General features: G+C 44.8%; 1 protein-coding gene across 1 annotated transcript; it reads left to right on the top strand.

The window, feature by feature from the left end:
• Nucleotides 1–403: 403 nt before the first annotated feature.
• On the top strand, nt 404–9,026 carry LOC144591647 (nuclear factor 7, brain-like; the record flags this gene model as incomplete). The annotated part of the gene is made up of 5 exons (XM_078395696.1): nt 404–814; nt 892–987; nt 7,900–8,133; nt 8,793–8,815; nt 8,908–9,026. Coding segments are annotated over exons 1-5 (883 nt in total), but the record flags the coding sequence as incomplete, so codon positions are not given.
• Nucleotides 9,027–16,862: the final 7,836 nt, after the last annotated feature.

Raw genomic sequence — 16,862 nt, 5'->3', positions numbered from 1 at the left:
TAAAGGGGAGGCTATTTTGAACGGAGATGAGGAAATACTTTTTCACTCAGAGAGTTGGAAATCTGTGGAATTCTCTGGCTCAGAAGGCAGTGGAGGCCAAATCTCTGAATGATTTCAAGAGAGAGCTAGATAGAGATCTTTAGGATATCGGAGTCAGGGGGTATGGGGAGAAGGCAGGAACGGGGTACTGATTGAGAATGATCAGCCATGATCACATTGAGTGGTGGCGCTGGCTCGAAGGGCTGAATGGCCTCCTCCTGCGTCCATTGCCTTTTGTCTATTGCAGTCAATTAACATTCATTATACGAAGTGGGAGGGTGCAGAGTGGATAACGCGATACTGCAAGAATTAAGCCGCTCCCAAAAGCAAACAAACTTCGAACCCGGAAATGCTCGGAATTTAAATGGCTTCGAAATACCAGGTCGAGAGTTTAACCGAGGAGGCAGTTTGTCCCATCTGCCTGGATTTCTTCACCGACCCGGTTATACTGGAGTGCGGGCACAACTTCTGCCGCTCCTGTATCACACAGAGTTGGGGCAGGGAGGGGAGAAACTCCTGCCCGGAATGTAGAGAGGAGATTGCAGACCGCAGCCTCAGGGTAAATCGGGCCCTGGCGAGACTGTCTGAGAAAGCTCGAGCACTGAGCCTGAATACAGAAGAGAAGGGAAGTAAACTTTTCTGCGAGGAACATCAGGAAGAAAAGAAGCTGTTTTGTGAAAATGACAAGAAACTGATCTGTGTGGTTTGTCGAGATGCGCTGGAACACAGAAACCACAGCTTCAAGCCGATTAAAGAAGCTGTTGACATCTACAAGGTTAATGCAAACAGATTTGTATCTTTATTTACCTTGTTGAGTCTTTGTTGTCTAACGCCTTTATTCTTTGATCTTAGGCTCCGGTAAAATCGGCCATAGAATCTGTCACGAAAAATAAATCTGATATCGAAGAAATAAAACAACAACAACTACGAAAGATTTCGAAAGTTCGGGTGAGGCCTTTCTTTTTTTTTAATGTATATTTTTTTAATTTTTAATTTAATTAATTACAGTGCATATAACATCAACAGTAAACCCCATCCCTCCCCTTCCCTACATCATCATGAAAACAAACAAACAAAAACAAACAAATAAATAAATAAAAATAAATTTTTAAAAAACATAACCACAATGTGACAAAAAAAGGCAAAAGCACAAAAACATGAGGCAAGGTAATTTTCACAAGTCAAATATTTCAGTATTTTCACTGGTGGATTCAAAGAAGGTACAAAAGCATGTGGCATTGAGGGGATAGTTTTACTTGTCCTTAATATGCTACAGCACTGGGTTCCATATGTTGAAGAACTTTTGAGGGTTGCCAGACAATTCATATCTCAACCTCTACCCATTAATTCTCTTAACCAAGTCTCAAACTGAGGAGCAGAGTCTGATTTCCATAGTTTCAAAATACATCTGTTGGCAATTACCATACCATAAACCAAGATTGTGCGAGCATTATGGTCTAGCTTCTCAAGCGTTGTGGAATACCCGAAGAGCAGTTTCAGGATCCGGAGTTAAAGTGACGTTTAAAACAGTAGAGTACCATTGAAATAAAAGACACCAAAAGTTGTGAAGTTTTGGACAAGTCCAAAAGTGGTGAACGAGTGTACCCTCAGCGGTCTTGCATCTATTACACAAAGGTGAGAGATCAGGAAAGATTTTATGCAGCTTAACCTTAGAGTGGTGTAATCTGTGTATAACCTTGAATTGAATCAGTTGTAGCCTATAGACAATAGACAATAGGTGCAGGAGTCGGCCATTCAGCCCTTCGAGCCAGCACCGCCATTCAATGCGATCATGGCTGATCACTCTCAATCAGTACCCCGTTCCTGCCTTCTCCCCATACCCCCTCACTACGCTATCCTTAAGAGCTCTGTCCAGCTCTTTCTTGAAAGCATCCAACGAACTGGCCTCCACTGTCTTCTGAGGCAGAGAATTCCACACCTTCACCACTCTCTGACTGAAAAAGTTCTTCCTCATCTCCGTTCTAAATGGCCTACCCCTTATTCTTAAACTGTGGCTCCTTGTTCTGGACTCCCCCAACATTGGGAACATGTTTCCTGCCTCTAATGTGTCCAATCCCCTAATTATCTTATATGTTTCAATAAGATCCCCCCTCATCCTTCTAAATTCCAGTGTATACAAGCCTAATTGCTCCAGCCTTTCAACATATGACAGTCCCGCCATTCCGGGAATTAACCTAGTGAACCTACGCTGCACGCCCTCAATAGCAAGAATAGCCTTCCTCAAATTTGGAGACCAAAACTGCACACAGTACTCCAGGTGCGGTCTCACCAGGGCCCGGTACAACTGCAGAAGGACCTCTTCGCTCCTATACTCAACTCCTCTTGTTATGAAGGCCAACATTCCATTGGCTTTCTTCACTGCCTGCTGTACCTGCATGCTTCCTTTCAGTGACTGATGCACTAGGACACCCAGATCTCGTTGAACATCCCCTCTTCCTAACTTGACACCATTCAGATAATAATTTGTCTTTCTATTCTTACCTCCAAAGTGAATAACCTCACACTTATCCACATTAAACTGCATCTGCCATGCAGCCGTCCACTCACGCAACCTGTCCAAGTCACCATGCAACCTCATAGGATCTTCCTCACAGTTCACACTACCACCCAGCTTTGTATCATCTGCAAATTTGCTAATGGTATTTTTAATCCCTTCATCTAAGTCATTAATATATATCGTAAATAGCTGGGGTCCCAGCACCGAACCTTGCGGTACCCCACTGGTCACTGCCTGCCATTCCGAAAGGGACCCATTTATCCCCACTCTTTGCTTTCTGTCTGTCAATCAAATTTCTATCCATGTCAGTACCCTACCCCCAATACCATGTGCTCTAATTTTGCCCACTAATCTCCTATGTGGGACCTTGTCGAAGGCTTTCCGAAAGTCGAGGTACACCACATCCACCGACTCTCCCCTGTACATTTTCCTAGTTACATCCTCAAAGAACTCCAGAAGATTAGTCAAGCATGATTTCCCCTTCGTAAATCCATGCTGACTCGGAATGATCCTGTTACTGCTATCCAAATGCTCAGCAATTTTGTCTTTTATAATTGACTCCAGCATCTTCCCCTCCACTGATGTCAGACTAACTGGTCTATAATTACCCGTTTTCTCTCTCCCTCCTTTCTTAAAAAGTGGGATAACATTTGCTATCCTCCAATCCACAGGAACTGATCCTGAATCTATAGAACATTGGAAAATGATCACCAATGCGTCTACGATTTCTAGAGCCACCTCCTTAAGTACTCTGGGATGCAGACCATCAGGCCCTGGGGATTTATCAGCCTTCAGTCCCATCAGTCTACCCAAAACCATTTCCTGCCTAATGTGGATTTCCTTCAGTTCCTCCATCACCCTAGGTTCTTTTGGGAGATTGTGTGTATCTTCCTCAGAGAAGACAGATCCAAAGTAACGGTTTAACTCGTCTGCCTAGAATTAATAGAACAGGATTTTATACTTTTCAGTACTACCTTCCAGACATCCTCATCAATTTCAATGTTAAGGTCTTCTGCCCAGGTTTGTTATATTTTTAAAGTAGATTTATCTAGTTTGTTTGAAAAGATACCTACAAAAGATGAGATTAGGTTCTTTGCTTCCGGGGGACCCAGCAAAACTTTGGACAATGAATCGTCTTCGGGCAGGGACTCAAAAATCGAATTGTTTTGTCGAACATAATTTCTCAGCTGTAAGTACCTGAAGAATTGAGTTTTGGGCAATTAGAACTTGGATTGTAGCTGATCAAATGATGCAAAGTGTCTATTTATGTAAAGATCTTTTATTGTAACTACCCCTTTACAGCTCCATTCTCTGAACGCTGTGTCTGTAAATGATGGGGGGAAAGCGTGGTTATGCCAGATTGGGGCGTGCATTGACGTGAGGCCTTTCTATCTGGAATTTGTATGCAGCGTTGGTCATTTTAATGTGTAGTGGACATGCTGGATCAATTGACTGCTGAAATTAGGTGCGTAGGAAGGAACTGCAGATGCTGGTTTAAACCGAAGATAGGCACAAAAAGCTGGAGTAACTCAGCGGGACTGGCAGCATCTCTGGAGAGAATGAATGGGTGATGTTTCGGGACGAGGCCCTTAGAAACATAGAAAATAGGTGCAGGAATAGGCCATTCGGCCCTTCGAGCCTGCACTGCCATTCAATATGATCATGGCTGATCATCCAGCTCAGTAACCTGTACCTGCCTTCTCTCCATACCCCCTGATCCCTTTAGCCATAAGGGCCATATCTAACTCCCTCTTAAATATAGCCAATGAACTGGCCTCAACTACCTTCTGTGGCAGAGAATTCCACAGACTCACCACTCTCTGTGTGAAGAAATGTTTTCTCATCTCGGTCCTAAAAGACTTCCCCCTTATCCTTAAGCTGTGACCCCTGGTTCTGGACTTCTCCAACATCGGGAACAATCTTCCCGCATCTAGCCTCTCCAACCCCTTAAGAATTTTATATGTTTCAATAAGATCCCCCCTCAGTCTTCTAAATTCCAGCGAGTATAAGCCTAGTCTATCCAGTCTTTCTTCATATGAAAGTCCTGCCATCCCAGGGATCAATCTGGTGAACCTTGTCTGTACTCCCTCTAAGGCTAGAATGTCTTTCCTCAGATTAGGAGACCAAAACTGTACACAATACTCCAGGTACGGTCTCACCAAGGCCCTGTACAACTGCAGCAGAACCTACCTGCTCCTATACTCAAATCCTCTTGCTATGAATGCTAACATACCATTCGCTTTCTTCACTGCCTGCTGCACCTGCACGCTTGCTTTCAATGACTGGTGCACTATGACACCCAGGTCACGTTGCATCTCCCCTTTTGCTAATTGGCCACCATTCAGGTAATACTCTGCTTTCCTGTTCTTGCAGCCAAAGTGGATAACCTCACATTTATCTACATTATATTGCATCTGCCATGCATTTGCCCACTCTCCTAATCTATCCAAGTCACTCTGCAGCCTCCTAGCATCCTCCTCGCAACTAATGCTGCCACCCGGCTTCCTGTCATCCGCAAACTTAGAGATGTTGCATTCAATTCCCTCGTCCAAATCATTAATATATATTGTAAATAACTGGGGTCCCAGCACTGAGCCTTGCGGTACCCCACTAGTCACTGCCTGCCATTCTGAAAAGGACCCGTTTATTCCTACTCTTTGCTTCCTGTCCGCCAACCAATTCTCTATCCACGTCAACACTGAACCCCCAATACCGTGTGCTTTAAGTTTGTACCCCAATCTCCTATGTGGGACCTTGTCGAAGGCCTTCTGAAAGTCCAGATATAACACATCGACTGGTTCTCCCTTATCTACTCTACTAGTTACATCCTCAAAAAATTCTATAAGATTCGTCAGGCATGATTTGCCTTTCATAAATCCATGCTGACTTTGTCTGATTATTTCACCACTTTCCAAATCATCATCATCATCATATATATACAGCCGGAAACAGGCCTTTTCGGCCCACCAAGTCCGTGCCGCCCAGCGATCCCCGTATCACATCTTTAATAACTGACTCTAGCATTTTCCCCACTACCGATGTTAGGCTAACTGATCTATAATTCCCCGTTTTCTCTCTCCCTCCCTTTTTAAAAAGTGGGGTTACATTAGCTACCCTCCAATCCTCAGTAACCACTCCAGAATCTAAAGAGTTTTGAAAAATTATCACTAATGCATCCACTATTTCTGAGGCTACTTCCTTAAGCACTCTGGGATGCAGCTTATCTGGCCCTGGGGATTTATCGGCCTTTAATCCATTTAATTTACCTAACACCACTTCCCGACTAACCTGGATTACCCTCAGTTCCTCCATCTCATTAGTCCCCCGGACCCCTGCTATTTCCGGCAGATTGTTTATGTCTTCCCTAGTGAAGACAGAACCAAAGTAGTTGTTCAATTGGTCTGCCATCTCCTTGTTCCCTATGATCAATCCACCTGTTTCCGACTGCAAAGGACCGACATTTGTCTTAACTAGTCTTTTTCTCTTCACATATCTATAAAAGCTTTTGCAGTCAGTTTTTATGTTCCCTGCCAGTTTTCTCTCAAAATCTATTTTCCCATTCCTAATTAAGCCCTCCTCTGCTGGCCTCTGAATTTCTCCCAGTCCTCTGGTATGATACTTTTTCTGGCTAAATTATATGCTTCATCTTTTGTTTTAATACTATCCTTGATTTCCCTTGTTAGCGATGGATGCACTACCATTCCTGGATTGTTCTTTTGCCAAACAAGGATGAACAATTGTTGTAGTTCATCCATGCAATCTTTAAATGCCTTCCATTGCATGTCCACCGTCAACCCTTTAAGTATACATTGCCAGTCTATCTTGGACAATTCACGCCTCATACCCTCAAAGTTACCTTTCTTTAAGTTCAGAACACTTGTTTCTGAATTGACTTTGTCACTCTCCATCCTAATGAAGAACTCCACCATATTATGGTCACTTTTGCCCAAGGGGCCTTGCACAACAAGACTGCTAACTAACCCTCATTACTCAATACCCAGTCTAGAATGGCCTGCTCTCTCGTTGGTTCCTCGACATCTTGGTTTAGAAAACCATCTCGCAAACATTCCAAGAAATCCTCTTCCTCAGCACCCCTGCCAATTTGGTTCACCCAATCTATATGTAGATTGAAGTCACCCATTATAACTGCTGCACCTTTAGTGTACGCATTCCTAATTTCCTGTTTGATGCCATCCCCAACTTCACTACTGCTGTTAGGTGGTCTGTACACAACTCCCACTAGCGTTTTCTGCCCCTTAGTGTTTCGCAGCTCTACCCATATCCATTCCACATCCTCCGAGCTAATGTCCTTCCTTTCCACTGCGTTAATCTCCTCTCTAACCAGCAACGCTACCCCACCTCATTTTCCTTTCTGTCTATCCCGCCTGAATATAGAATATCCCTGGATGTTGAGCTCCCAGCCTTGGTCAACCTGGAGCCATGTCTCCGTAATCCCAACTACATCATAATCATTAACAACTATCTCCACATTTAATTCATCCACCTTATTACGTATACTCCTTGCATTGAGACACAAAGCCTTCATGCTTGCTTTTATAACACTCTTGCCCCTTATATAATTATGTTGCAGAGTGGTCCTTTTTGATTTTTGCCCTGGATTTGTCTGCCTGCCACTTTTACTTTTCACCTTGTTACCTATTGTTTCTACCCTCATTTTATACCCCTCTGTCTCTCTGCTCTTGTTCCCATCCCCCTGCCATATTAGTTTAAATCCTCCCTGACAGCACTAGCAAACACTCCCCCAAGGACATTGGTTCCATTCCAGCTCAGGTGCAGACCGTCCAGTTTGTACAGGTCCCACCTCTCCCAGAACTGGTTAGACAGGTTAGAGATAACGGAAACGAGGGACATAGAGTAGAGGATGACGCAGAGAAATAAAGAACAATGAATAAAAGATATTCCAACAAGTAACGACGGTAAAAGAAACAGGCCATTGTTAGCTGTTTATGGGGTGAAAGCGAGAAGTTAGTGCGACTTGGGTGGGGGAGGGATAGAGAGAGAGGGAATGCCGGGGCTACCTGAAGTGAGAGAAGTCAATATTGCTGGGCTGAAAGCTGCCCAAGCGAAATATGAGATGATGTTCCTCCAATTTTGCAATTAGCCTCCCTCTGACAATGGAGGAGACCTAGGACAGAAAGGTCAGTGTGGGAATGGGAAGGAGAATTAAAGGAGAATTAAACTTTGTTTCAGGAAAATGTGAGAGAATTTGATTGATTAGATAATTCCGAGAACCGGACGCTGATGGGCTATATGGTCACTTATTCTGTAAGCAAACACAATACAGAAATATATTATGTTAATCTTCAGCATTCATTTGACAGGAGGAGTCACACAGCCTTCAGTCCCATGTCACATCCCAGTTTGCTGAACTGCACCAGATTATCACGGAGAAAGAAAAGTACTTCCTCAAAGATATACGCGAAGATGAGGAGCGGATTTTAAATCCAATGGAGAAAAATCTTCGTTCGATTCAAGAGAATTTAAATTCTATTCAGGAGGAACTCCTGCGTTTACAGGAAAGGATGGAACAAAAAGACAGCGTGAAATTTCTAGAGGTAAGGAAGTCTATTTAAATTTGCTTCTATAAATGTGCACTATCACAAAATGGCGTCTAATATATTTGAAACAAATTCAACTATGTTGTCTATTGTCTGCATCTGCAGTTCCTTCCTACATATCACTAACCTCATATTCAATAGACAAGAGATAACAAGTGCAGGAGTAGACCATGCAGCCCTTTGAGCCAGCAACTCCATTCAATGTGATCATGGCTGATCATTCTCAATCAGTACCCCGTTCCTGCCTTCTCCCCATACCCCCTGACTCCGCTATCCTTAAGAGCTCTATCTTGCTCTCTCTTGAAAGCATCCAGAGAAATGGCCTCCACTGCCTTCTGAGGCAGAGAATTCCACAGATTCACAACTCTCTGGCTGAAAAAGTTTCTCCTCATCTCCATTCTAAATGGTCTACCCCTTATTCGGCTGAAACGCACACCCTGTCCAGACTATCCCGTCAGCATCGTGTAATTTTTAGAATAATTTTTATACTTCCTTCATCGGTTCTATGTCTGCAATATCATTATTCTTCTCTGTGTGTCAGTGGGGGTGAGAGTGGAGAAATGGGAATTTTTAACACCTCGTAATAATCTGGGTGAAATTCGTGCTCTCAGTAGTTCTGCCTCGGTCAATTCAGTCTTGTGTTTTATTTATTTCAGGAGGAAGCTGTTTGCAAGCGAAGGTAGGGCATGTTCTTCACTGAAACTCTGCATGTAACATATTTCCTCATAAACATCAATGCACAATTTGTAATCAGCTATTTAATATTTGCAGGATTAGTGATGAGGTGAATTCATTGTCAGTGACAGATGGTGCCATAACGGCTGAAAAATTCAACCACCTCTTTTTGTTGAAGGCAGAGTTGATAGAAACGTTTGACTCCTTTAAACAAGGTAAAGCATGTGCACTTATTTCACTTGGTTTGTGGAACACATTGATGTTTTTATGTGATGCAAAGATTGGCCAGGATAAAGCACTGAACGGTAATTGGAGTTTCATTCCTGCACCAACCCAGTGACTGAGAAGCCTCACGCACACATGGTCAGCTGGAGATGTTAGATCCTGGAACACAGGTAACACAGGAGCACGATAGACAATAGACAATAGGTGCAGGAGGAGGCCATTCGGCCCTTCGAGCGAGTACCGCCATTCAATGTGATCATGGCTGATCATTCTCAATCAGTTCCCCTTCCCTGCCTTCTCCCCTGACTCCGCTATCCTTAAGAGCTCTATCTAGCTCTCTCTGGAATGCATTCAGAGAATTGGCCTCCACTGCCTTCGGAGGCAAAGAATTCCACAGATTCACAACTCTCTGACTGAAAAGGTTTTCCTCATCTCAGTTCTAAATGGGCTATCCCTTATTCTTAAACTGTGGCCTCTTGTTCTGGACTCCCCCAACATTGGGAACATGTTTCCTGCCTCTAACGTGTCCAACCCCTTAATAATCTTATACGTTTCGATAAGATCCACTCTCATCCTTCTAAATTCCAGTGTATACAAGCCTAGTCGCTCCAGTCTTTCAACATATGACAGTCCCGCCATTCCGGGAATTAACCTAGTAAACCTACGCTGCACGCCCTCAATAGCAAGAATAACCTTCCTCAAATTTGGAGAACAAAACTGCACACAGTACTCCAGGTGCGGTACAACTGCAGAAGGACCTCTTTGCTCTTGTACTCAACTCCCCTTGTTAAGAAGGCCAACATTCCATTGGCGTTCTTCACTGCCTGCTGTACCTGCATGCTATACTGTAATACTCACACTTCCGATTTTCCCTTCTCCCTCTCAATTCGTAGAGTAAAACCTATCATATTGTGATCACTGCCTCCTAATGGCTCTTTTACCTCGAGTCCCCTTATCAGATCAGGTTCATTACACAACACTAAATCCAGAATTGCCTTCTCCCGAGTAGGCTCCAGTACAAGCTGTTCTAAGAATCCATCTTGGAGACACTCCACAAACTCTCTTTCCTGGGGTCCATTACCAACCTGATTTTCCCAGTCTACCTGCATGTTGAAATCTCCCATAACCACCGTAGCATTACATTTGCGACATGCCAATTTTAGCTACTGATTCAACTTGCACCCTATGTCAAGGCTACTGTTTGGGGGCCTGTAGATAACTCCCATTAGGGTCTTTTTACCCTTACAATTCCTCATTTCTATCCATAGTGATTCTACATCTCCTGATTCTATGTCACACCTTGCAAGGGAGTGAATATCATTCCTCACCAACAGAGCGACCCCACCCCCTCTGCCCACCTGTCTGTCTTTTCTATATGTTGCGTACCCCTGAATATTCAGTTCCTAGCCCTGGCCCTCTTGTAGCCATGTCTCAGTGATTCCCACATCGAAACATAGAAACATAGAAAATAGGTGCAGGAGTAGGCCTTTCGGCCCTTCGAGCCTGCACCGCCATTCAATATGATCATGGCTGATCATCCAGCTCAGTAGCCTGTACCTGCCTTCTCTCCATACCCCCTGATCCGTTTAGCAAAAAGGGCCACATCTAACTCCCTCTTAAATATAGCCAATGAACTGGCCTCAACTACCTTCTGTGGCAGAGAATTCCACAGACTCACCACTCTCTGTGTGAAGAAATGTTTTCTCATCTCGGTCCTAAAAGACTTCCCCCTTATCCTTAAGCTGTGACCCCTGGTTCTGGACTCCCCCAACATCGGGAACAATCTTCCCGCATCTAGCCTCTACAACCCCTTAAGAATTTTATATGTTTCTATAAGATCCCCCCCTCAGTCTTCTAAATTCCAGTGAGTATAAGCCCAGTCTATCCAGTCTTTCCTCATATGTAAGTCCCGCCATCCCAGGGATCAATCTGGTGAACCTTCTCTGTACTCCCTCTAAGGCAAGAATGTCTTTCCTCAGGTTAGGAGACCAAAACTGCACACAATACTCCAGGTGCGGTCTCACCAAGGCCCTGTACAACTGCAGCAGAACCTCCCTGCTCCTAAACTCAAATCCTCTTGCTATGAATGCCAACATACCATTCGCTTTCTTCACTGCCTGCTGCACCTGCATGCTTGCTTTCAATGACTGGTGCACCATGACACCCAGGTCACATTGCATCTCCCCTTCTCCCAATCGGTCACCATTCAGGTAATACTCTGCTTTCCTGTTCTTGCCGCCAAAGTGGATAACCTCACATTTATCCACATTATATTGCATCTGCCATGCATTTGCCCACTCGCCTATCTATCCAAGTCACTCTGCAGCCTCCTAGCATCCTCCTCGCAGCTAACACTGCCACCCAGCTTCGTGTCATCCGCAAACTTACAGATACAGCATGCAGGTACTGCATTCAATTCCCTCGTCCAAATCATTAATATACACTGTAAATAACTGGGGTCCCAGCACTGAGCCTTGCGGTACCCCACTAGTCACTGCCTGCCATTCCGAAAAGGACCCGTTTATTCCTACTCTTTGCTTCCTGTCAGCCAACCAATTTTCTATCCACCTCAACACTGAACCCTCAATACCGTGTGCTTTAAGTTTGTACACCAATCTCCTATGTGGGACCTTGTCGAAGGCCTTCTGAAAGTCCAGATATAACACATCGACTGGTTCTCCCTTATCCACTCTACTAGTTACATCCTCCAAAAATTCTATAAGATTTGTCAGACATGATTTGCCTTTGGTAAATCCATGCTAACTTTGTCCGATGATTTCACCACTTTCCAAATGTAATGCTATCACATCTTTAATAACTGACTCTAGAATTTTCCCCACTACCGATGTTAGGCTAACTGGTCTATAATTCCCCGTTTTCTCTCTCCCTCCCTTTTTAAAAAGTGGGGTTACATTAGCTACCCTCCAGTCCTCAGGAACTACTCCAGAATCTAAAGAGTTTTGAAAAATTATCACTAATGCATCCACTATTTCTGAGGCTACTTCCTTAAGCACTCTGGGATGCAGCCTATCTGGCCCTGGGGATTTATCTGCCTTTAATCCATTTAATTTACCTAACACCACTTCGCGACTAACCTAGATTTCCCCTCAGTTCCTCCATCTCATTAGACCCCCGGTCCCCCGCTATTTCCGGCAGGCGGTTTATGTCTTCTTTAGTGAAGACAGAACCAAAGTATTTGTTCAATTGGTCTGCCATCTCCTTGTTCCCTATGATCAATTCACCTGCAGTCTGTTTTTATGTTCCTTGCCAGTTTTCCCTCATAATCTATTTTCCCTTTCCTAATTAAGCCCTTTGTCCTCCTCTGCTGGACTCTGAATTTCTCCCAGTCCTCTGGTATGCTACTTTTTCTGGCTAATCTGTATGCTTCATCTTTTGTTTTAATACTATCCTTGATTTCCCTTGTTAGCCACGGATGCACTACCTTTCATATCATATCATATCATATATATACAGCCGGAAACAGGCCTTTTTCGGCCCTCCAAGTCCGTGCCGCCCAGTGATCCCCGTACATTAACACTATCCTACACACACTAGGGACAATTTTTACATTTTACCCAGCCAATTAACCTACATACCTCATCTGGTTTGTTCTTTTGCCAAACTGGGATGAATACTTGTTGTAGTTCATCCATGCGACCTTTAAATGCCTTCCATTGCATGTCCACCGTCAACCCTTTCAGCATCAATCGCCAGTCTATCTTGGACAATTCACGCCTCATACCCTCAAAGTTACCTTTCTTTAAGTTCAGAACACTTGTTTCTGTATCGACTTTGTCACTCTCCATCCAAATGAAGAACTCTACCATATTATGATCACTCTTGCCCAAGGGGCCTCGCACAACAAGACTGCTAACTAACCCTTCCTCATTACTCAATACCCAGTCTAGAATGGCCTGTTCTCTCGTTGGTTCCTCGACATGTTGGTTTAGAAAACCATCTCTCAAACATTCCAAGAAATCCTCTTCCTCAGCACCCCTGCCAGTTTGGTTCACCCAATCTATATGTAGATTGAAGTCACCCATTATAACTGCTGTGCCTTTAGTGCATGCATTTCTAATTTCCTGCTTGATGCCATCCCCAACCTCCCTATTGCTGTTAGATGGCCTGTACACAACTCCCACTAGCGTTTTCTGCCCCTTAGTGTTTCGTAGCTCTACCCATATCGATTCCACTTCCTCCAAGCTAATGTCCTTCCTTTCCACTGCTTTAATCTCCTCTCTAACCAGTAACACTACCCCACCTCCTTTTCCTTTCTGTCTATCCCGCCTGAATATAGAATATCCCTGGATGTTGAGCTCCCAGCCTTGGTCATCCTGGAGCCATGTCTCCGTAATCCCAACTATATCATAATCATTAATAACTATCTCCACATTTAATTCATCCACCTTATCACGTATACTCCTTGCATTGAGACACAAAGCCTTCAGGCTTGTTTTTACAACTCTGTTACCCCTTGTACGATTATGTTGAAAAGTGGCCCTTTTTGATTTTTGCCCTGGATTTGTCTGCCTGCCACTTTTACATTTCACCTTGCTACCTGTTGCTTCTACCCTCATTTTACACCCCTCTGTCTCTCTGCTCATGCTCCCATCCCCCTGCCACATTAGTTAAAATCCTCCCCGACAGCACTAGCAAACATTCCCCCAAGGACATTGGTTCCATTCCGGCTCAGGTGCAGACCGTCCTGTTTGTACTGTTCCCACCTCTCCCAGAACTGGTTCCAATGTCCTAAAAAATTGAATCCCTCCCCCTTGCACCATTTTTCAAGCCACGTATTCATCTGAAATATCCTCCTATTCCTCCTCTGGCTAGCACGTGGCACTGGTAGTAATCCAGAGATTATTACCTTTGAGGTCCTACTTGTTAGTTTATCTCCTAGCTCTCTAAATTCACCTTGTAGGACCTCATCCCGTTTTTTACCTAAATCGTTGGTGCCAACGTGCACCACGACAACTGGCTGCTCACCCTCCCCCTCCAGAATGTCCTGCAGCCGCTCAGAGACATCCCTGACCCTTGCACCAGGGAGGCAACATACCATCCTGGAGTCTCGTTTGCGGCCGCAGAAACGCCTATCTATTCCCCTTACAATTGAATCCCCTATCACTATAGCCCTTCCACTCTTTTTCCTCCCCTCTTTTGCCGCAGAGCCACCCACGGTGCCATGAACTTGGCTGCTGCTGCCTTCCCCTGATGAGGCATCTCCCCCAACAGTATCCAAAATGGCATATCTGTTTAGGAGGGAGATGACCGCAGGGGACTCCTGCACTACCTGCCTACTGCTACGCTGGCTAGTGGCCACCCGTTTCCTTTCTGTCCGCTTATCTTTTACTTGTGGTGTGGCCAACTCACTATACGTGCTATTCACGACCTTCTCAGCATCGTGGATGCTCCAGAATGAGTCCAACCGCAGCTCCAACCGTTCAATGCGGTCTGCCAGGAGCTGCAGCTGGACACACTTCATGCACACGTAGTCATCAGGGACACCGACAATATCCCTGATCTCCCACATGTTGCAGGATGAGCATTCCACGGGGCCGATCTCATCTGACATGTCTTACCCCCAAATTAAATCAAATCCCTCTTAATCCTTTAAACTGTACCTTTACTAAAAAGCACTGAACCCTTAACTCACTGAACCCTTAACTCACTGAACCCTTAACTCACTGAACCCTTAACTCACTGAACCCTTAACTCACTGAACCCTTAACTCACTGAACCCTTAACTCACTGAACCCTGAACTCACTGAACCCTGAACTCACCGAACCCTTAACGAAAAGTACGAACAAAAAGCAGAATTACAACCCCGGGGTTACGCCCAATCAGCTGCTTCCTCTAGTCCGCTTCCACCAATCAGCGGCTTCCTCCAGAACACTTATTTTAAAGTGTGTGGGAACGTTTTTTATCTCCAACTGCCTCCAACCGCTTCTGGGCCTCTGGGTGAACAAAGCCCCGCGCTGGGTTTTTAAACCTACCGCCCGGACGCTGCTCCAACCGCCTCCAACCGCTTCTGGGCCTCTGGGTGAACAAAGCCTCGCGCTGGGTTTTTAAACCTACCGCCCGGACGCTGCTCCAACCGCCTCCAACCGCTTCTGGGCCTCTGATACTTGCCAATGTCTAAATAAGCAACCTCATACTTGCCAATGTCTAAATAAGCCTCGGGCTCATCCACTTCATTTTTTGTACTTCGCGCATTTAAATACAACACTTTAATTTCGGTATTCACCTCCCTTCTCACACCGGTCACAATTGGCCCTGACCGTACTCTCTTATCCCTTCTCGAACTTCCCTTCCCATTCATTCGAGATTCCTTTGCAATTTCTCCTCTATTCGCTTCCCCGTTAACTCCATCTCCATATTCCCAGTTTGTCAACCCCTCCCCCCCACTACTTAGTTTAAATCCACACATGTAGCACTAGCAAACCTACCTGCCAGAATGTTGGTCCCCTGTTGTTAAGGGGTAACCCGTCCCTTTTGTACAGGTCACCCCTACCCCAGAAGAGATCCCAGTGGTCTAGAAATCTAAATCCCTGCTCCCTGCACCAGCCCCTCAGCCATACATTCATATCCCCGATCTCTCTGTTCCTGCCCTCACCAGCACGAGGTACAGGTAGCAGTCCAGAGACAACCACCTTTGACGTCCTACTTCTCAGTCTTCTTCCTAACTCTCTAAACTCACGTTGCAGTATCTCCTTCCTCTTCCTCCTGACGTCGCTCGTGCCCACGTGCACAACTACGTCCGGTTGATCACCTTCCCTCGCTAGGATGTTCTGAAGCCGCTCCGTGATGTCTTGAACCCTGGCACCAGGGAGGCAACAGACCATCCTCGAGTCCCGCCATCCGCCAAAGAATCTACTGCCCGTACCTCGGTAGTCAGGAAATTGGAAGTAACAGAATTAAATTATAATGAACAACGAATTAGCAGTATTGTCATGGGGATACGAGGGCATCCTGTGGAGATCTGTGCCATGGGTCCTGCCTAACCTGTAAATGACTATCGTTGACTCTGGTTGACTCAGGTCTGCCCCCTGTTGGACCCTTGAGCCGCACAGACTTTCTCAAACCCCATATTGATGCATTGTAAGAACGAGACCGGATAGATCTCGGCCCAAGATCTAGTTTCGGGAAAAGCATGCACAGTTTCATCGGCTGACATAGATACCCTTAAACACATTCACAAGGAAAAACTCCTGTTCGTGAGCACAACCTCCTCAATATACTTTCCACTGTAAACTGGAATTGATAATCTTTAGACACCGTGAATATATTTACCTGAGTAACCCACAGACTCTGTAGTAACATACGCTAAGAGTCAGGAAATTATATTTCAGCTTTGCAGGACTTAGGCATAATTTGGAGTATTTTGTGCAGTTCTGGTCGTCCCTTTGCAGGAAGAATGTGGATGCCTTGGGAAATGTGCAGAAGAGGTTTACCAGAATGCTGCCTGGATTAGAGGGCATTAGCTATTAGGAGAGGTCGGATACATTTGCTTGTTTTATGTGGACTGTCAAAGGCTGAAGGGAAACTGATAGAATTATTTTAAATTATGAGAAGGTGTAAATCGTAGAGGGCATATGTTCAAGGAAACAGAATGAAAATTGAACGGAGGATTGTAAGGCTTTTTAAAAGTACACCTAACTTCTAAGAATATGCTTCCAGGGGGCACTGCAGTAGCAGCGATCACACAGATGTTTGAGAGGTATTTACACAGCCAATACAGGGTACGTGGGATAGGCACGGGCAAGGAAAAGAGGAAAACGGGCCATGTGCAACCAAATGGGATTAGTTTATGTTCATAGGCATCATG

The sequence above is a fragment of the Rhinoraja longicauda genome, unplaced genomic scaffold (genome assembly GCF_053455715.1).
Source record: "Rhinoraja longicauda isolate Sanriku21f unplaced genomic scaffold, sRhiLon1.1 Scf001307, whole genome shotgun sequence".
Lineage (NCBI taxonomy): Eukaryota > Metazoa > Chordata > Chondrichthyes > Rajiformes > Arhynchobatidae > Rhinoraja > Rhinoraja longicauda.
Note: the sequence above shows the minus strand (reverse complement) of the source record. Positions and strands in the feature narration are given on the sequence as shown.